Here is a 21,973-nt window from a genome sequence, read left to right as displayed (position 1 = left end):
AAACACATGCTCTTCTCCATACCACATCCCATTTCCTTTAAGCCTCTGACATTTTGCAAGATGCAGAAGAACCTGTTGTTGCACCAGTTCAAAAGGAGGAGTTACTGAGCTGAGAGAACTCCATCCTGCATGATCCTTACCTCTCCGAAGATGACAGGGAGCTTCGGGAGGTTCTCAGTCCTGAAGCAGAGTGAAAGGAAAAGCAGCTTATTTCTGTTCTCAGTCACCCAGAAGCTTTGATCCAAACGCCCTTTTCCAAATATCATGCTGACAGTGGATTTGCTCTCTTTTTAAAACCTCCTTGACAAAGCTGAAGACTCACAGAAGTAAATATGGAGAAGACATATTAAGTCACCCAGTCCAACCATCTGAGAGTGCCATTTTATACCAAGGGTGTAGGTTGTGGCCATGTTGGTTTAAGGACATAGGCAGACAAGGTTTTTTGGGTAAACTTGATATCTTGTATTAAACCAACTGTAATATACTTTATACCAAAACACTCAAAGTATGTTTGAGTGTTTTGATAAGAACTGGTTTAGATACTCAAAATCCAAGTCTACTTTGTATGTGGTTTTTAATGTTAAGCTTTTTAATAAGATAAGACCAAACCAAAATCTCCACCAAAGTCTGGTGGAAGTTTGGAGTCCAGAGTCTCAACTTTGCAAGCAGTCTCCTTATTGGACCAAACAAAAATGTTGTATCTATTTACTTCTGGCCTTTGGAGATATTCAGATCCAGATTGGGTCCATATCTGCTCTGAATGAAACTTTGTTGTCAAAGGGGATTATAATAAGAAGCTTATTTCTTGGCACTAAGGCTCAAAGAGTCATTGAACTAATTGGTTTACCTTATAATACCATAATAGCCAATGAAAAAAGTCAGATCAAGAAAAATGTGTGAATGACAGAATCAGTGAGCTGCCAGAGGTATTCAAGCACTGCTTCTGCAACACTCTTGGGTACGGGTGCCCCAGCATGCTGTACCAACCTGCCTCTGTCCACACACCCCAAACCCAGAAAGGCAGCAGTGAAGTCACTCTGGGGTTAGCTCAGGAAGCTGCTCTCAAGTGCACCACAGAGGGAAAGGTCTCAAGAGAGCTGGGGGCATGGGGAGCAACTTTCCTGCTGCGGTTTCAAGTTTGGTGTCTACGGCCTTGCAAGGAGGTGGGCTGGGCATGTACAGGAACATCCTTCCTTGAGAACATTGTAGATGCAGTGCAGATATCCCCTAAGGTATATCCCATCTTGGGGGTGGTAATCAATGCATTACCCTAAGGGGAGCTCTGCTACCCCTGGCAGCATCTTGGGGCCCACAGCTCCACTTCCTTCTTGCCTTTGTTGGCATAGTCTGCATGCCAGAATGCACTACCAGGGGCAGCTCAGCAGAGTGTACGAGGGACTATAGTTATGGCTGTACTCTGTATTTGAAGACCAAGAATGGAGGAGGCTACTTGTACCCTCACACATACTTGTTCCTTTGGGCTTGGTCCAGCCACAATCCAGTCTGAAATATTTATTTAAAGGAAACATGCCCTTCTCTCAGGGACAACGTACCCATCCAGGCACAGACAGTCAAAGGCAGAAGAACTCCTGTGGATCTGATACTGCTGACACATGCTATCTACCGTTTACCCCTAAATACACAGGCTCCACAAATGCAGGATAAAGCTGGCAGTGGCACTGGGAACCTGCTGTATATGGCTTGAGCTATAGTGCAGGTACTACATCATATGCTCATCACCACCAACTTTAAGAGTTCATAAATCAAAGTTCAGGCCCCCCATTCAGAAGACCAGCTTTAAAATAAAGTCATTTTAAGAAAATTATACATTTTGGGTTCTTTTCTTTGCCTCTCACATCCAGGCTTTCAGGTGGCAGACACTTCAAGCTCCAACGCTTCCTCTGCAACCTTAAGGGCCATACACTTACTTTTTTAAAGCTGAAGCTATACTTCTCAAGAAATCTTGATTCCAGCAGTTTGCAACATAAGGGAAACACCAAATATAATCAAAATTGCAATACAATCACAAGCATTGGCCGCAGTCTACTGGAAAGGTCCACTCCTGTTTATACACCCAAACTTTAAACACAATGTTACAAAACTAAGCTTCAGAAAAACAGAGCTCCTAAAAGCCTCCCCATCCCATAACATCATTCGCTTCCCCAGTTAGTTCCTGTGACCCCCAAAATGGCCAGGCTAATGGGTGAGTTTTATGGTATATCCTAAAACATGATATGGTTGGCTCAATGAAGGAAGCAAACACATCAGTGGAAGAAGCAAAGGTATTGTCCAAAATGTCCTCCTGCCAGGCATTGCCAATCACCAGCACACACTTTTAAACAAGAAGGTGCTTCCTGGAGTTCCTCAGATGGCCACAATTGTGATTTGACTTCACAGGGAAGAGGGGATGCTCACAAGGAGACAAAAGCCATATATCATTAGACCCATGTTAGCTTTAGTGATGCCAGCACAGAGGTCTCAACTGGGCAGACGAAGCTTCCCCCAAAAGCTATACCTGGAGTCTCTGTAAGTAAGCTGCTAGATCTTATTATGGTCTCATCTTCTGGGCTAAGGAGCCCTCTGCCTTCAACAATCTTCTCTCTGGGTAGGCTCTTGTAGACTGTGAAGAAATCACTTCTTTCTTAGTCTTCTCTCCATTAAGCTGAATAGCTTGAGCTTAAGTCACTCACTGTCTGGCAGGTTTTCATGCCCCAGATCATTTTTATAGCTCTTCTGTGAATCCTTCCCAATGAGTCAAGGCTCATCCTGAAGTGTGCACACTGGAAGCAGACAGAGGATCTCACCAACAATCTATGAAGAGGTCATCAAGTAGGGGTGTGCGAAACAGGCCGTATTCGATTCAGATTCAGCCCGAATCAGAGACAGTGATTCGATTCATCGATTCGGATCACTGTCCCCGGTTTTGCTTCGGCCAAACCAGAATCTGAAGATTCGATGCTGATTCGGAGAATCAGCGATTCGGCCATACACAGCTTTAAATGTTTTTTTTACATACCTCAAGGTACCAGGCATGGCTTGTGAAGGCTGTGATGGTGGGGTGGATGGAACGTCCCACAGGAGGGGGGGGAGGAGGAGGGGCGGTCCTGTGTGCTCGGCGGCAAACCCAGAAGTGGACTGGAAGTACTTCTGGTCCACTTCCGGGTCCACCAGGGAGCAAGCTGGGGGCCCCCCCACACTTCCCCAGATCAACGATCAGCTGCAGGGGACCCCGGGTGACCCCCCATACCCAGGAGGCACCAGTTGCCAAGCCAGGGGGAGTAGGGGAGGCCCCCCAGCACACTCCTTGGCAGACCCAGAAGTGGGCCAGAAGTGCTTCCACTTCTGGGTCTGCTGCCAAGTGCGCTAGGGAGCCCCTGAGCTCCTGTGGGATGCTCCATCTGCCCCAGCATTGCAGCATTCACGAGCTGCCTGCTACCTAGAGGTATGTAGAAAAAACATTTAAAGCTGTGTCTGTGTCCAAATCTTTTTGATTCAATTCGGAGAGCTTAAAGGGTCTACTGATTTGATTCAGATTTGAAGATTCAGCCACGGAATCGGGCTGAATCTCTGCTGAATCAAATCAGGGACTGAAACTTCACACAGCCCTATCATCTAGTCTTACTTGCTTATAGATCCATCCAGGGTATTAACCCACCATATTGCAATGTGAGCAATGTTTAGCTAGCAGCCAAGTCCTTTGGATTCTATTCCAGGATAGAGTCCTCCCTCCTATGAGAGCGACCTACCTTCTTTGTTTCTAGATATATAACCTTGCATTTGCCTATATTAAAAATCCTGTTGTTGGAATGAGCTCAATTTACCAACAATCACTTTATATAATTAACTATCCTGGTCTTTATCTAACATGAGACACTTGGGGTCTGATTATCGGGGGCTTGGCTCTGGCAGCAGTCCATCATTGCACTCAGAGTTGTGAAGGATCAGCACCTTTGCATAGTATCCTCATGATGTCTCAGCTTGTATAGCTAAAAACTCATCCATTTCCTCCATATTAGTAATGTAGTATTACACATCTATCAGAGCCAGAAAAAAAACCATCCTCTTCCACAGCTGGACCTAAGGGCATAATTTGACCTGCTGTCCTCCACATTTGCTTGAACTTCATCTAATCATTTACTTTCTATTTGCAGATATGAATCCAGGGTCAAGAGGCTCAGTTATGCAGGAACCATACGCATATGTCCTTTTAAATATTTATCCGTATCTTCAGATGCAAACTCAAATGACTGGTTGTAGCTCAGCACAAAGCAGAGAAGTAATCAGGCTGAAAACAAAATGGAGTCATTAGCCAGAGCACTCTTTCTTGCACTGCTGCTCTGCTCCAGTGCCCAAAGCCAAATGACTGTAACATCTGCAGACTGTGCTGCTGTGGAAACGGATGCAGGAGTGGCCCTGGACTTGATCAATAAGCACCGCACAGACGGCTATCTTTTTAGTCTGTTTCGGGTGGCTGATGCCCATGAGCAACATACCGTAAGTATTAATATAAAGGCTGATTTGCATAGTACTGTGGTTTAAAAATGATGGGCTGCATCCTCGGCTGTTATAAACTGGTGTCGCTCTATTGCTTTCTGTGGAGTTATGCCAATATAAATCAATGAATGTACGCTGATTTACACCAGCTGAAGATCTCAGTCTAGATTCACTTTGATGTGGTTTATTATCTGGGAGCCTGATTCTGCAAGACACTGAGTACCTTCCATTCTCATTGACTTCAGTAGGACATAAGGAAAAGAGCCATCCCCTTAACAGCTCTGTAAAATGTCTGAATTTAATCTGCAGTTAGGCAATCAGTTACCAGCTCTATGTATTTTACACTCCTAGAGCTTCTTGCATCTGAGGCTCTCTAGTGCATTAAGTTAATTGACTCAAAGCACCCACGAGAGGCAGGTTTTATATTACCATCTCCATTTGGAGATGCAGTGGGAACTGAAGCAAAGAAAGGTGAAATGTGAGCCAGCAAGACAGTAGCAGAGCTGGATAGAAAGCCCAGATCAATCAGCTACTACATCTGTGCCTGAACTACCTGGCCATCCTTTCTGCATGCTTGGTTGAAGGTCATAGCAATCAGTGACAGACTAATTCTGGGGTCTAATTCCTTTGCTGTCACCAAGGCTAGGCACAGACATTACACATAAACTGGTTTATATGATCAGAAACTTATTTTAACCTGTAACAGAACAGATGTTCAATGCACATAAACCAGTTTCAAAATGACTGAAACCAGTCTGAGATAAACCTGGTTGAATGTAGTATCAGACTTAACTGATTTGGGCCAACCCAATTTATGCAATGTCTGTCCCAGATCATTTGCTGGTTTAAGTTAAACCAGAATCCCCCAGCAGCCCAACATACTCTCTGAGCTGGGCGGGGCTCGCTGCTCCAGCAAAGCTGGCTCCTCCCCTCTGTTCCCTGGCTGCAGCTCCAGCAGAGACTGCAGGCATCTGCCTGGCTTTCCCCTGCTCCTCCCCCCCCCCGCTCTCCTCACCACTCTCTGCTAGGCAGGGATCCCCATCCCCTCTACCTTACACAGACACCTCTCAGCATTAGCTAGCAGACCACATGCTGGCTACAGTCCGTGCTGTGGCACCTGGGACAAAGGCAGAATCAACAGATAGCTCGTAATGTCCCTCTGTTGTTTTCTTACGGGGTGATACACACTGAGTTAGGGATGGAAAACACTGTGTTATCAATTTCCTGCTGGGCAGGTCAGGAGGGAGAGGGGAAACCACTCCCTAACTAGAGCAGCCTGGCCACACCCACCTCAGCTCAGCACTGACGAGGGGAAGGGAGGGCTTCTCTAGCACCCCTTGGCATCTAGTCTGAGCCATTGCAGGCATATTCCTGCATTTCTGGGATGACTTTAGGGTTACAAAGCAATTCAGCCAAGCCAGGTTAGACTAACCTGCGAAGATTGAATCAATTTAGGCTCAGGCTTTTTGAATGTCTGTCTCTAGACTGGAAGTCTAGTTACTTACCTCAAGTGGAAGAGATTTGTCTGTAGAATGGGCTAGATACAGAACAGAGATATTTAGGTAAGAAAACCAATGTTTTGAGGGATAAAGCCCAAAAGGAGGAAAGTGCAACAGCCCCTTCCTCACTCATTGATTCCCTGGATCCTAGAAAAGCCCCTAATAAGAAATCTAGGAAGATCTAGATTGTCTGAGGTGTGGACAGATATTTGGCTGGGGTTGGACCGATATTTGGCTGGGGTGTTATGACCCCGGCACTCACTCCTGCCTGGGGCAGGGGATCAGACCTGATGATCTGTTTAGGTCCCTTCCGACCCTAAGCACTATGAAACGATCTGTTGAGGGAGGTAGGATGGTCACTTAGGAAAAAAAAAAGACCGTTTCCTTCAGACAAAATTTGACAGAAACAAATGCACCTTCTACTCTGTTCTTTTCTTCCAGGGGAATTCATCATTCCTGTACTTAACTTTGGATGTACTGGAAACTATGTGCTCTGTTTTATCTGGGAAACACTGGGAATCTTGTACGTTTCCCGACCTCTATTCATTGGCAAGTAACAGGATTTCTCCAGTGCTGAATGTCAACCATGTCTCAACACAAACACCCATTTCATATACAAATCCCTATGTAGAAACCACGTATTAATACTTGCCTGCATATAATGAGATATATTACCTTTTTGTAATGCCAGAGAAAATTTAATGGACAGGAAAAGGGTCAACTTATCTATCTCGTCAGTTAAATGCAGATTCATTCAACCTGTTTGGGAAAACTGGGACTGCACTATATATCCACAACTTGTAATTCATTTGGTTTGGGAACACTAGTCATTCAAAGATAATGTACAAGGAACATAGAGCATAACCCCAGTAAGTTAGGCAGAAAGTTGAAGGGTTACAGTTTGTCAGAGCTCTTTTTCAATGCATCTGTGATGATAATGTGGGAAGCACTGCCAGTGTAAATGCTTGGTCTGTGGTGACATCAATATGCAAATGCCAAGCAGAAATACATTGCCTGTACCTCAGACCCAGATGGTGCAATCTGGGATGAAAGCCAGCTGGCTGAAACTTAATTGAGACAAGGGACTGGTAAGATGGGTCTAATAAGGATAGCATCAAGACTGTGTGTCAGGGTTGGTGCCTGCCCTTTTATTTTGGAGAAACAAGTTTTTGTTAATGAGCTCTGCAGTTGCTGGATGCTCCTGGCACTGCAGCTACTCCCCAGTGGGTGGAAGCATCTTCCGTCCAAGAACAGTTAGAGATAAGCTAGAAAGGCAGCTTTGGTTTTGCAAAACCTTTTCGGTTGTTCAAACCAGAATGAAAACCAGGGTTTCCTTGGAAAAAAAATCCATTTCTGTGAACCACCAAATTCTAGAGGGGATCAAATTAAAGGTTCTGGTTATGACAACATTTGTTATTCTTCAAGTTACTGTCTATAAAAAAAGAGGGCTAAATTCTGCATTCAGTTATCTGAGTCACTGCCACAAAGTCAATGTGAAAGCCAGACTCTTTTGAATGTTATTGTGTGCCTTGTTCTAGTACAGGGGTGGCCAGCCTGCAGCACGGGCACCACAAGTGGCACAGGGAACCTCTATGTGTGGCGGGAGGCAGATCAAGGAGGGGACAAAGCAGCACAGCAGCAGATAGGGCAGGAAGCAGAAAACAGAGCAGTAGATCAGGACTGGGAGCAGACAGCAGAGCAGCGGATCAGGAAGAGCATACGTGATAGAAACTGTAAGTAGCACTTGAAGTTTCTACCACTGGAGAGTGGCACTTGGGAACGGTGCGGGGCTAATTTGTGGCAGGCCGGCCAAAAAAAGTTGCCCCCTGTTCTAGAGTATTACATAGTCAATAATCTTTTTCTTCTTCTCAGGTTTTTGGGCAATGTAAAGTTATCATGTATACAAACAAAGAGTTCAAGAAAAATTGGCTCTATGGGTACAACTGCACTACGAGTTCAGGTAAAATAACCAGCTGAACAAGTTAGCATATTGCTGATAAGCCATTTTCAGTGCTGAAACACAAGCAGGTGTGCCACTAATACATGGTAACTGTGACAGATTAGTTCATCTGTGCATGATTCATATCTGGTTTAGAGCAAAATTGATGGTAAGAATGAATTTTAAAACTATAAAAGCCCTGAAATTTTAAAAGCAAACTGTGTCAAATTGATTAAGCTACCAAAACATGGGCATGGAGAGCAGGAGAAGAGCTAGATGGACTTAAGGAGGGGAGTTATTTGAGGTGATACAATTTTAAAATAGTACAAAACAATATAAGAATAGAAATCCACTGAGCTTTGGGGAAGTTTTTTATTTTCAAAAAGTAGAAGCCAGCTCATGTGTATGAGATGAAGGGTTGGGTGGGTCCACTACAAGAAGCCTTTAGTGATTTCATGCTATAACAGATATATGCTAAAGCTATACAGATGTACATTGCCATCCCTGACCACGGTAACGTAATAAAAGAGTGGTAGACCAGCAACCCTGTTTTCACAGTTCCTTACAAGTTAACCGAGTGCAAACACTGCTCGGTACGAGCTGAATTCTTAGAAGATGTTGAGGCATACAGAGGAGAAGCTGAGCAAGCCTTGGAGAAATACAATGATGAGAGTAACCACACTAAGTACTTCAAGGTGGATAAAGTGGAAAAAGCAATAAGACTGGTAGGTGATTTCCTATCTTCAAACTAACACAGGGCAAAATATTGTGAGGTGCTCAAAAACCACAAGCTTCCAAGGGAGCTAAAGACACCTTGGTTGTTTGTGAACATGCCACGCAGCTCATCTTTTATATCTGAAGTCCAGATTCTCCAAATACTTACACGTGCTCTTAGCTTGAAGCAGATGGATAGACCCAAAGTCAACCGAGTTAGGCACTGAGAATCATAGTCATACAAAAAAAGGACTGGAAGGGACCTTCAGAGGTCATCTAATCCAGCCCCCAAGACCTTGGCATTAGGGTGCCAGCAAGCTAACCACTAAACTGACTGCAGCAGCAGGACTAAAGTTAACTTGTTTGAAGTTATGCAGACATACACATTTGCAAGATCACAGCCTTGTACATGGATTTCCCTTTGTCAGAAATACATCCTACAGCTGAACAGAATTTAATATTTTAATGCCACATTTTAATATTGATCATCTAATAAAAACCTCCTCTTTGTAAACTTGCACATCAATTAAGATAGGAAACTTGTTGAGTCAAAATGAAAATGTACTTTATTGCCTAGCGAGGAACAGCTAGTAATGAGTGATTTCTAGAGCCCCAATCTTTCTCCCATTGATATCAGGGGTCAAACTTGCTCCAGAGTGAGCAAAATTCAGACCTAAGTTCTGCAGATAATTTTTCAGAAATTGCACAGCTTCTACCACTTATGCACTGTGTTTCTATTTCCCCTGTAAGAAAAGCAAAAATGTAACTATGTTGTTCATGTCATTGTATCCCATTGTTTTTGCAATGGGGGAGAGTTTGATTCTGTGCTGTGCAATATAGGGCTGCATCACAAAACCCACACTCCAGGGTGGGGAGTGAACAGGATAGCTTTCAGCTACCTTTGAGCCTTGTCAGATATGAACAGGGCTGATAGAATCGGAAAGATTTTTCCCCAGCAAAAGCCAAAGGCCATATTCTGCCCCTTTCCTCTGTGAGAAACGTCACTGATTTCCGAGTGAAATAATCAAGGTGGAAGAATCTGGTTCTAAAATAGGTCCAGCACTGCTTAGGCCGTATCTCCTGTCACTGCGTGGGAGTGCCTCCAGTTCAATGAACCTTGAACTTCTAAGAGGGGTAGCAGCTGTGTGTAGGATGAAACATCTAGTGATCCCATCTTCTGAAAGCACAATCTCTAGTCAAGGGAGGTATGGACACTGCATGACAGACACAGGAAAAGGCAATCAACCATGCAAGATGACCTGCCACTATAGAAGAGAGAGAATTATACTAAACACTGAGTCTGCATGCCTAACTCACTATGGTTGCATGTTCAAGAAGGAAGGTAGTCAACTAGCAAGGTGGGCAGGATCCAGAGTGTACTCCCGTAAGAAATGTTTTCAGAATGGTAAGGTGCATTTTAAATGCACAAATGGGTGATAACGTGGCCTGCCTCTTTCAGGCTGCAGATCGTCAAGAACATAGCATCGAATTCAGCATAAAAGAGACCAGATGTTCCAAGTCCACATCCCATGTGAATGTATCTGAATGTGATTTTCTAGATGACGCACATGCTGTAAGTAGGGCACTGAATGAAAGAGCTTGTGCAAGCTGTGTGAGCAACAATGACTTCTCACAATATTTCCAGGTGTCTCTGAAAATGATACGCCCAAATCAAAATTCCAGAAACCAGGAAAGTTCAAATCTAGCTCTGTATCTCCATTTGTCCTTTTCTTAAAATAAGGAGTTGATCCAGAACCCCAAATCCAAAGATGACTAGAGTTTGGAAGATTTCAGAGTTGGATCTTTGTCACTTGGGTTCATGTCTAATTTCTTATTTTGACGTGTGTTTTGAAGTTCTGCTTATTACCCACTTCTTATTACCCACTTTCACCCACAGACAATGCATTGTTATTTTTCTCCACAAAAAATTTTAGGTAACTTGCATTACATATTTTGAGTGAAATTAGGCAATGCCTCCCCTTGGCCTTGGATGATAAATTTCCAAAATTTCCTATAGATTTCTCCTTCCCTTCCCCCCCACGTAATAGTGAATTAATATGAATCGTGAAAAAGAGGCTTTAGAGACTCACACAGAAAGGATGTCCACACTTACAGTGAAATACCTAGCCTTAATCATTCTTGGTATTTTAAGTATGACTTAGTAGGTAAATACCATGGGCCAGTTTTTTCAAAAAAGTTGCTTAAAGCTAGGTACTAAGTGGCCTGACTTTCAAGCTGCTGAGCAATCAACAGTTTCCAACTACTTCCTCTTTATAAACCCTGAACATATATTGTTTTTTATTGTGCAGCATGTGGGATTCTGTCAAGCAAGCCTGTTGGTCATCACAGAAGGTCTTGATGCCATCGATATATCCTGTGAAATCTATGACACCCTGGTATGTAATCAGTTCTCTCTACCATTACAGAAAGTTCACTGGTAACTTGCTAATGCAGACTCCACAGGCTACTGAACAGAAAGAAGCAACATCAGTAAATCCACATTGTAGGCAAGAAGCTGGAGCCAAGGAGACAAATGGAAAAGTGATTTTATGCCACTTCTGCACTCCACCTTAGGCCATTGGGCCAGGCTAGTCCTTTTTTCATAATTTTTTGGCAGATCTCTGTGGGAAAAATTTTGGCCAGTTGATTTGTTTCATTTCATTGATTCCTTGTTTGGGTAATGTAGTTTGGTCAAGCAACATCATATGTTCCTACCCCTCTTTTCTTGTCCCACTTCTAAGAAATTACTGTTACTAAAACTGCAAAAGAAAGCCTTGTAAATAATTCTACTCCTTCCCTCTCTCTCTTTCTCTCTCTCTCTCCCCCTCCCCTCACCACCACCTATTTATTCATAATGTTGCATGAAAACCTTGATAACTGCTCTTTACCTTGGTTTGGTTTGGTTATGAAAAGCCTGGCAGACACCCCTTCCTCCACCACCACTGCCACTTCTACAGGTCTGGATGCAGACATCCCCCTGCAGATCCATCACAGAGACATCATCATCAGCACCATCATTTTGACTGTGGCCATCATCACAGACATGTGCACCAGCCTAGATGCCCGCCACCTCCAGATGGTAGTCAGATCCACCCAGAAGGAGCTGCACATCATAATTCCTCTGAAGAAGGACCTGGATGCAGACATCCCTCTGCAGGTCCTTCACAGAGACGTCATCATAAACACCATCATTCTGGCCATGGACATTATCACAGACATGTACACCAACCTAGATGCCCACCACCTCCAGGTGGTAGTCAGATCCACTCAGAAGGACCTGAGCTTCACCACAATTCCTCTGAAAAAGGACCTGGATGCAGACATCCCCCTGCAGGTCCGTCACAGAGACGTCGTCATAAACACCATCATTCTGGCCATGGACATCATCACAGACATGTACGCCGATCTAGATCCCCACCACCTCCGGATGGTAATCAGATCCACCCAGAAGGAGCTGCACATCACAATTCCTCTGAAGAAGGACCTGGGTGCAGACATCCCCCTGCAGGTCCTTCACAGAGACGTCGTCATAAACACCATCATTCTGGCCATGGACATCATCACAGACAAGTACGCCAACCTAGATGCCCGCCACCTCCAGGTGGTAGTCAGATCCACTCAGAGGGACCTGAGCTTCATCACAATTCACCTGAAGAAGAAGGGCATCACCAACACAGCTCTGGAGGATTACCTCCTCCACTACCTTCCCATGGACCACATGCACTTCCTCCAGCTCCAGGTGAAGTGACTCCCCCTCCTGTAGGTCCTTATTTTCCTCCTCCACCACATGATACATCACTTCATCTGCCCCTGGAGCCCCCTCCTCATGCCAAGGAGAGGCACTCAAAAGAACATGTTTTCTCCCCCATACCAGAATCTGTCCATCGCATTCCAGTCTTAAATGAGCAAGATTCCCTGCTGCCTCCCACCATAAACTTTCCTGAGCATTCAACAAGACCCCATGATCCATTAGGCAGAGACCAGGAGTCCTCCTTGCTTGACAGAAGTCCAAACAAGAAGCCATCTCCTCTAGATTTTCCACTGCACCTTTCACAATCAGCATCTTGCCCAGGAAAACCCAAGTATGATAAACCCCTGCTTTTGTCTTTATTTCCGCCTCGACTTTCCAAGTAAATGGCTTTACCCTTAACTGACAGAATTATTCTGATCCCTTAGTTGCTGTAAACTGACATAGCCCTAATGAGATGCTGTACTTTTTTTCTGTCTACAAATAGGTGGCTTAGGGTGCCCACATTTCCAAGTCTCAAAATGGAGCAACCTGAAGTGCTGGGGAGCAGGAGGGGATTACCTAAGTGCTTCCTTTTCAAAGGTCCTCCTGAAGCATTATGCCTCCTTTCTTCCCCCCTCTAGCATACCCAGCTGACTCCAGGCTCCTTTCTCAGTGGTACACAGTGGAGCATGAGAGGGCAGAAGCATTTTGAAGTGATCCAACTGAGGGCACAGGGCAGGGGAGCAGCTGCACATCTGAATAGGTGCTTCTACACATGTTATTAATGTGAAGCAACTTGCGCCGGAGTTTATTGCTCCTGGGAACAACGTTTGCACATGCATCCAGGGCTACAGCACACTGAGCCCTGGCACAGGGCCCCAGGGGTCAGCCTGCCATCCTGGGACTGCTCTGACTTAGCTCAATGTGCTGTGGAGGGACTGGCTGGGGCACAAGGGTGCTACACTGTGGGTCTAGCCATCAGGCAGCCTCCATACTGTAGCACCCTCATGCCCCAGCCAGCCCCATCACTGTCTACATGTGTATTGTAGTGGAGTATATAACTCCACCATAGGATAGTTTCATAGTCGTTAGGGGCTGGGACCTCACAGATCATTCGGTCGAGCCCCCTGCACCTGGGTAGGAAACACCTCTGGAATCAGATGACCCCAGCAAGATGGGTGTCAAGACACTTTTTGAAGATTACCAGGGTGGGTGACTATACCACCTCTGGGGGGAGCCTGTTCTTGACTTGTAAACAAGTTTTTCCTTATATCTAGCCTGAAGCAATCCTCAATCTGCCTGTGCCCATTATTTCTTGTCCTCCCCTGGTGAGCCTTGGTGAACAAATGCTCCCCACAGCCCCTGTTGTATGCCCCTAATATACTTATAGTCTGCCACCAAGTCCCCTCTGAGTCTTCTCTTCTCCAGGCTCAAGTCCCTCAGCCTTTCCTCATATGACCTCATTTCTAGGCCTCTAATCATGCACGTGGCCCCCTTGTCCACTTCCTTCCTGAAGTGTGGTGCCCAGAACTGGACGCAGAACTCCAGCTGTGGTCTCATCAAGGCTGAGTAGAGAGGGAAGATGACATCCTTAGTCTTGCCTGAGATGGCTCATTAGATGCATGCCACTGTTTAATTAGTTCTGCTGGCTATGGCATTGCATTGGTGGCTCATGTTCATTTTGTTGCCTATCACGACACCCAGGTCTTGTTTAAATGTGGTGCTAGCAAGTGTAGCACTGCTGAGCCTGTAAGTGTGTTGTGGATTATTTCTCTCCAGATGGAGCACTTTACATTTCTCTGTATTAAAAAACATCAGGTTGAGGTCCACCCACCTCGCGAGCCTGGCCAGTTCAGCCTGTATTGCCAGCCTGTCTTTAAGTGTGACCACACTCCCCCACAGTTTGGTGTCATCAGTGAACTTTGCTAGCTCGCTTTTAATACCCAAATCCAAACTGTTGATGAACACATTGAAAAACACTGGTCTGAGTACTGAACCGAGATTTGGTAAGTGGTGAACTACCCTCTTAGAGGGTCACAGCCTGTAATGGCAGAATCCCCTGAGTTAGCTAATCCCCTCCTTTCCTCTCTCCAAATTCCCCAAAGGTTAATGATGTATAGACACACGGAGTCATGGAGAAAGGCAGTCTGTACAGGTTTCATGAAAGAAATGGGGGGACTTGGACAGGAATCTGAAGAGTCCTGGTACAGCTGAAGAACAGTAACAATAGTAACAAACATATGGGTATGGCTGTTAGGTGGTGGAGACAGTGTGCAACCAGATTAGTTGAGCAGACCACAGAGAAGACTAGGGAGACAAAAGAAGCTGCACAGACCATATAGCATTGGAAATCACTGGCTGGATCATCCTGTTCAAAGGGCAGTAATCAGTGGCTCATTGGCAGCTGGTATGAAGGAGAGTGACCCAGGGATCAGTCCTGGAGCCGGTTTTGTTCAATATCTTCATAAACAACCTGGATGATGGCACAGAGCGCACCCTCAGCAAGTGTGCACATGATACCAAGCTGGGGGCAGAAGTAGATACACTGGAGGGTAGGGCTATAGTACTTGTGTCGTGCAGTATTACCTATGTTGGAGTTAATTAATCTACTCTGGCCTAACAGCACTGCACATGTAGACAGTGATGATTTACTGTGGAGCTAATTTGTCAGGTCCACAGTAAAGTATTTTGTGTAGATGTGCCTAGTGATACAGAACCTGAGCAATACTGAATAATTCTGTTTTTGAAGTGCTACAAATTCCTGCAGGGTTTGAATCGTTTCAAATGCACATCTAAACATGCCCTAAGAAGTGTATGGAGGTTTCTGAAAATGGGAAAACAGCATTCATTTGAGAAAGTGAAGTCTGGAATGGAGACAGAAAATATCGTCACAATGAATATTACACTCTAGTTTTGTTAATTTTCTCATATTTCATAGTGAAAGTTCTAGCACGTGCCTCTCTACATGGCTATACTGTTAGTGATTAATGTAGTCATCCAAATCCACGCTAATAAAGATCCACACATCATCTTGCATTCTCTCTATAGCTTTTATTCTTTCCTAAGATTTAATAACCTCCCTCAATCCTGCACACACATGCATTGCCAAATAGCTCAGGGATTATTAATGGAGACAGAAGCTTTTTACCTATACATCACAAGTTCAGATGCAGCCCCAGTCTGTAATAATGGAACGTTGTTACCAAGCGATGACTGTTCAGGGACTGTATGAAACGAGCTTGGTGAACTTCGCCCAGTTCCTGCTAGAAAGGTGTCCGCATCACAATCCTACGGCTGCAATTTGGAGCCTTGTTAACAACCTCAGCAAGTTTTGAACTGATAAGATAAAAAAGGCCTTCCAGTATCATCTTATCCCTAGACAGCGTCAAGGCACATAGGCAGGGCAGGGTGCAAGAAACTTGCATTCCTACTACTCACATTGCACCCAATCTAACACTGCATTCACATTTTAAAAAGTGTTCAGAGAAAATAAACACAGAAAATACCTGCCATTTGGACAGCCCATTTGTTTCAAAGATTTTACTGTACTGAGGGCAGCAATGAAGCTCAGGCAAGCATTGTTTGGCTACCAGGGACTTAGCTACCACACAGTCTAGTCCTGCTCTGAACTGAGCTCAAGGGGTAAGTAGGAGCACTCATGGCTGCTCTGCTTCACTTCTCCCATTGTTGCTGTCACTGACAAAGCTCTATCCAAGGCAGCACAATGGAGCCCATTTCAAGTACCTTGTAACTGTTTCCACATCTTAGAGAAATAACCCTTCAGATGCATGTTTTATCTCAGAAGTTCCCACAGTCCAGCTACTCTCTGCCTCTCATGTCACTTCACTATATCCAGAAAATTGCCCAGAATTGTACTGTACAATTCTCCCCTGTTTATACTCACGCACTGTCCAATCCCCTCACTGTTAATTGCAGGATCGCAGCTGTAATAGGTAAGACAGAGATGGAAAGTTGTAAATCAAGAGATAGACAAGGAAAATATTGCAGATGGCACTGACTGGTGCAATTGTCCCTCTGCTGTAGAAGGGGCAACCGAGACACATTCTGTGAACTCTTCCATGTCCTTGATAAAAGGCTTTTATGAGTGCCGTATTAAATAGAAAGACAGCATGGTTCTGAACAACATCAACACTTAGCACTTTTCAGAGTGCACTGTAACTATCCACTCAATACACACAGGATCTCTGTCAACTCAGTAGATATCACAGGTGGAGCTGGTAACATCACCTATTATTAGGGCTGAGGATGACCACAATAAGATGGTGGTTTCTGTTACTGCCAAATTTTTAATCAGTTGAGCAAAGGAAGTCTCATCATGTGTTCTTACCTTCTGGGTGCTCAACTGGAGACCCTTTGGTCTACTTTGCAGAAATAATGAGTGCTTACAACTGCAGTTGAAGTCAGGGGTGGAAACTGTGCTGTATGGGCGTGCATACACATATAATGCTAAGTTTGCTGAACATTATATCATATGTGTCTCAAATCAGGCACTCAAAATTAGTGTTTACTTTTGACCCTAGTGTCTTTGCATCTCAGTACACCACCTGTATAAAAAGGAGATAACAACGATGCCCCCTTCATCTAACGGGTATTGCAAAGTTTGCTCAATGCTTGTAAAGGCAGATGACCACCATAAAAAAATCCCATGACAAAATGAATTTTTCTGTTTTCAGAGCAATATGCAAAAAATACAGCATGGAGCCCACACACAGCAAGGAGGAAGCAAAATATTGAACAGCTGCCTGCTTAGTGAGCACCGTCCTTTCCAAGGCAGGGTTCCCATGGACTGACACATGGCTGTATAATTAAAGACCATCTCAGACTGTGCACATACAAGGAGCTGAACTAAGGCTGGACAGTCAACTTTAATTCTGGCATCCTTCAAATATTAGTGCTTGACTTTGGTATCTTAATAACTTTCTTCTCCCAAAGGTTCTTCTTTGTGTGTTCTTAACAGAGGACTCTAAAATATATCCTGGAGCCCAGCCATTCATAATGAGTGCAGGGCTCATTGTTTGGTAGCTGGCATAAGCATTAGCAGCTATTTCTAATGCTGGCTCCACCCCAATTTCACTGAGTGGCCTCAAGGACAGGCACATCACCCCACTGTGCCTCAGTTTCTCAAATTGCTGACTAATGCTTACAGACTGTATTGTGCAGGGATGAGCATTAATTAGTTTATCACAGGGGTGGGCAATTATTTCAGGCAAAGGGCTGCTTACTGAGTTTTGGCAAACTGTCAAGGGCCATAAAAGTAGCCCCACCCCTTGGCACTAGCCCCACACCCTGATCACCATCTTGGGTTCAGAAGTCCCACCCTCTAGCCCCTGACCTTTCCCACCAGAAGGCTCTCTCTTTTCACCCCAGAAGTACTCCTTTCAGCAAGGAGGTTTGCCATCTTGGAACCAGAAAAATACCAAATTATATTCCAAAAACCAATCATGTACTACAACAGGGGTTCCCAAAATTTTTATGCCACAGCCCAGCAAACCACAACCCAGAAGTGACCACGGCCCAGCAAACCGTGGTCCAGAAGTCACAGCTGACCACGGCTAGAATTTCCAGCTAGAAGACAGGTAAGGTTACCCCTACGCCCTGGGCAGGAGGGTGGGCCAAACCTTGCACTGCCATGGGCCCTGGAGAAGAAGCCGTAGCCTCTCCGCCTGGCTGTGAGGGGCCATGGTTTGCCAGTCCATGGCCACTTCTGATCTGGCAGGTGACCATGCTGCAAACCAGCAGCCAACCTACTATAGCCCAGCACCGGTTTGCAGCCTGGGGATTGAAAACCCCTGTATTACAACATTCATTAATTTCATTTCAAAAAATATTTTTGTCCTGATTTACATGTGTTTGTGTAGTGTACATAGAGGTGATTGTATAATAGCTTAAAATGATGTCTTACTTTTGTATAATATGGAGCAGTACAGGGGTGGGTATAGGTTTGTTGAAGGCTGTGGGTATGTGGGGTGTGGGGGAGGGTCTGGGTGTGTATGGAGGGTTTATGGGGGGATAGATAGGTGGGGAGGTGTGGGGAGGGTATGTATATGCGGGGTGGGGGGAGCATGTGAGTGTGTGTGGATATGGGGTGTGGGCGGGTATGGGGTTTGTGGGCAGCTGTAAGGAGGGTGGCTGGGGAGGGTTGTGGCATGTGTGGAGGGGAAGAGTTTCCCCACGGCCCCCCTCACAGCAGGCAGACCTCCCACCAGCACTTCTCCAAGCCTGGGCTCCACACTCCTACCACTCCTGGCACCAGCACAGGCCCCATGCTCCCACTCACTGCCACTTCCCCCTCCCATCTACTGGCTCCTTCTGAGTCCTGTGACCCAGCGCTGCAGCCAGAAACCACACGGTACCAGAATGGTAGGTAGGGGGTGTGGAAAATGGCAGCAGGCAGGGAAGCAGGGAAATGGCAGTCGCAGGCAGCGGGGGAGTGGCACCAAGCAGGGACACTGTCATGTGGCCCCCACAGCCGGGCAGAGAGGCCGCGGCTCCTTCTGCAGGGCCTAGGGAAGACACGAGCATGGGGCCCATGCCAGTGTCCCAGGGCCAGTGCCAGAAGGGCCCAGAGTGGGGCAGCAGGAGCTCAGGGCCCAGGCCTCAGGGGCTAGGGAGCCAAGCCATCTCCCTTGTCTCCCTGCTGGCTCAGCCTGGTCTGGCTCCATAGAGCCCCTGCCAGCCTGGGCCCCATGCTCCTGCTGCCCCGCTCTGGGCCCCTGCTGGTGCTGATCCTCAGACACCAGCATGGGCCCCACGCACCTGCTCACTACCACACCCCCACCACCTGCTGCTGCCATCTCTCCCCTTCCCTACCTGCCGCCATTCTCCTCCCCCCCCACCCCCCGACGTGCTCCAGCCCCATGTGGTTTCCAGCTGCAGCACCAGAACCACAGGAGCTGGCCTGGCTGTGGGGACTGGGGCAATTGCCCGGGGTCCTCCTCTGCCTCCCCTTCCCCTGTTCTTATCTGAGTTTCCCTCTCCCACAAAGGGAGGCAGGAACAGCCCCAGGGTCCCAGGCCAGAAGCCTCTGTTAGGCAGAGGCTTCCATCTGGGGGTGGGTCAGGGCCAGCCTCGCTGCGGTTGCTGGGTCCAATTGACCCTGATACCTTGTCATCTTTGACAGGCACCCAGGGCAGATAAACATTCATTTTCAAATTTTTTTAGGGACCCCATGGGCCAGATAGAATAGCCAGAACCAGCCCATCGACTATATTTTACCCAGCCCTGATTTATCACCAGATGCACGTTCCATTAGGTTGTAAGGGTTGGTGTATTAGCAGTTCCAATTACACAGTAAGGAACTGTAAAGAACCATCAAAGAGCTACATATTCAGTGACATACATTTGTGCAAACATTTTTGCAACATACTGATTTTCTAGAACTTCTGCATTCTGAGTATTAAACAGATCATTTATGTTCATGGTGTCATTGTCTAGCACCAGCACTTCCTTGTCTCAGTGAAACACTGTGGCCTTCTTAGAGCTAACTACAGACAGTCAAAAAGCCTGAGGCTGAATTGAGTCAGTCTTTGCAGGTTAGTCTAAGCTGCAAAGATTAAATCAATAAGCAAATAAACAGACATTCACTTTTGATTCAGGAAATGTAGCCACATACCTGCAGTGGCTCAAGCCAGAGACCAGAAGGCACAAGAGCATGGCTATCTGGCATGTAGCTAGTGTAGGCTGTGTGTTTGCTCCCTCTTCCTGCTGCCCCCAAGGTCTCTGGGATTTGGAGCCCAGATTCACAACAGCAGGATTCTGCAGGGTTGCTCATCACTTCTTTCTGCTTCCAGGTGCCTCTGGGATTTGTAGTCCACAGTCACAACCAGCACTAAGTAAGCAGAGCAGGAAATCTCCATGCTCGGGGGAAGGGAAATTTAATCCCCCACCCTGGGCCTAGACCCCAGAAGAGCTTTGCCGGGGGAGGGAGCAAATGAGCCAGCCCTCGCTGCTCCATCTAGGGAGCAGAGGGGTGGAGCCATCCCCGCTCTCTGGAGCAGACAGCCCAGCCAGCCCATGGCTGCAAAATGATGAGATGCCAGGGTACTCTGATTTAACGTGAAGTAGGAAGGGGTCTGGGACAAAAGTTTCATAAAACGGGTTGATCTAAATCAGTTAATTATGATACTACATTCAACCAGGTTTATCTTAAACCAGTTTCAGCCTTTTTAAAACTGTTTTATGTTTCTGTTACAGGTTTAAATCAGTTTCTGATCATTTAAACTGGTTTATGTGTAACTTCTGTCCTTGCCCCGGTGTTTCTCTTTAGGGTCCTGTTATGATTCATTCAGAGTGGGTGGTTAGATGTCAAAAATTAACCAGGACCTAGAGGCCTACCAAGGTTTCTAAAGCTTTCTGTGTGCTCAAGGGCTCATACTGTTGATGCTGACCTTGTTACACCAGCTGCCAAGGCTTATCCTATTATCGTGATGGCAGGTGGACAACCTTAGAGTCATTCTGGTGACTACACAAAGTTTGTTTGGATAAACCTAAACGGCTATTTGCAGTGTAAATAGGATATTATGGAAATCAAACAGCCTCAGTCCACCCACATAGATTACTTACCTAAATGCTTCTGATAAATAGAGGAAGAGGTTATTGAATCTCTACCGGGGGATTCCATTGTGTTCATCTTTTGAAAGAGTCCCCCAAGTTTCAAGGGGACATCTTGCTCAGATATGAAATTTTTCATTGTGCTAGTACTCTGCTGCAGTTGTTTCTCGAGCAGAGCCAAACCACTTCCTGCTGAGGATGTCGACTGTGACCATCCTGAAGTCTTTGAAGCTGTGGATATAGCCCTCAGAAAATATAATCATGACAAAGCAGATGGCAACCAGTTCGCTTTGTACATGGTGATGGATGCCCAGCGAACAGTAAGTACACTTTGCAAAAAAGCATTGTGAAACATGTTCACTTATTAGTCTATGCCAAATTTAGCCCACCTCCCTGAGGACAGGTAGCATCTTACCCTGCAAGTAGTTGTAGTGAAATCAAATTTAAATCTTTTGTATTTAAATTATCTCCTATTTAGAACCCCTGCTTTCTCCAATTCCATTCATAGCATCTGAAGAAGTAGGCTGTAGCCTACAATAGCTGCCTTCTGCAGTGAAATCAAAGGAAGGGATTTTAGAGTAAAGCAGTAGTCAGCATGAATAAAGGCAGAGAAGAGGCTTCCTTCTGGAGCTCTAATAATTATAGGCCAAACTATGAAGCTTTACACATATACTGGTGAGCAATTCTTGTCAGCAAGATCAAGTTTGCTAGAAACTACTCCCTAAAATAAGAGACTCACAGTCTGGCCCCAAAACAGTCTTAATTCTTGTCAATGCAAGGAGGAGAGGTCTAAAGTATGGATGGGCTACATAGTAGTATCATAGTTTCTAGGGTCGGAAGGGACCTGAGCAAATCATCTAGTCCGACCCCCTGCCATGGCAGGAAAGAGTACTGGGGTCAAACAACCCCAGCAAGATGTTCATCTAACCTCCTCTTAAAAACCCCCAGGGTAGGAGCCAGGACCACCTCTCTTGGAAGTTGGTTCCAGACCCTAGCCGCCCTGACCATGAAGTAGTGCTTCCTGAT

The 21,973-nt window shown here is 45.7% G+C and overlaps 2 protein-coding genes across 2 annotated transcripts in view; both read left to right on the top strand.

The window, feature by feature from the left end:
* Nucleotides 1–4,238: 4,238 nt before the first annotated feature.
* Nucleotides 4,239–13,193, top strand: HRG (histidine rich glycoprotein). Its single transcript, XM_019532795.1, has 7 exons — nt 4,239–4,494; nt 6,435–6,542; nt 7,866–7,953; nt 8,491–8,657; nt 10,106–10,219; nt 10,956–11,042; nt 11,560–13,193. The coding sequence occupies exons 1-7, from the start codon at nt 4,297–4,299 to the stop codon at nt 12,778–12,780; spliced, it is 1,983 nt and encodes a 660-aa protein (XP_019388340.1). The 5' UTR covers nt 4,239–4,296; the 3' UTR covers nt 12,781–13,193.
* Nucleotides 13,194–21,057: 7,864 nt separating this feature from the next.
* Nucleotides 21,058–21,973, top strand: part of LOC109308480 (T-kininogen 2-like) — a 21,263-nt gene continuing 20,347 nt past the window's right edge. The window contains exon 1 of the mRNA XM_019532794.1: nt 21,058–21,267. Coding sequence (XP_019388339.1) covers nt 21,073–21,267 — 195 coding nt within the window. The 5' untranslated portion in view covers nt 21,058–21,072. The remainder of the gene's footprint in view (nt 21,268–21,973) is intronic.

Source organism: Crocodylus porosus, unplaced genomic scaffold (assembly GCF_001723895.1).
Source record: "Crocodylus porosus isolate Cpor-Errol unplaced genomic scaffold, CroPor_comp1, whole genome shotgun sequence".
NCBI classification, from domain to species: domain Eukaryota; kingdom Metazoa; phylum Chordata; order Crocodylia; family Crocodylidae; genus Crocodylus; species Crocodylus porosus.
Note: the sequence above shows the minus strand (reverse complement) of the source record. Positions and strands in the feature narration are given on the sequence as shown.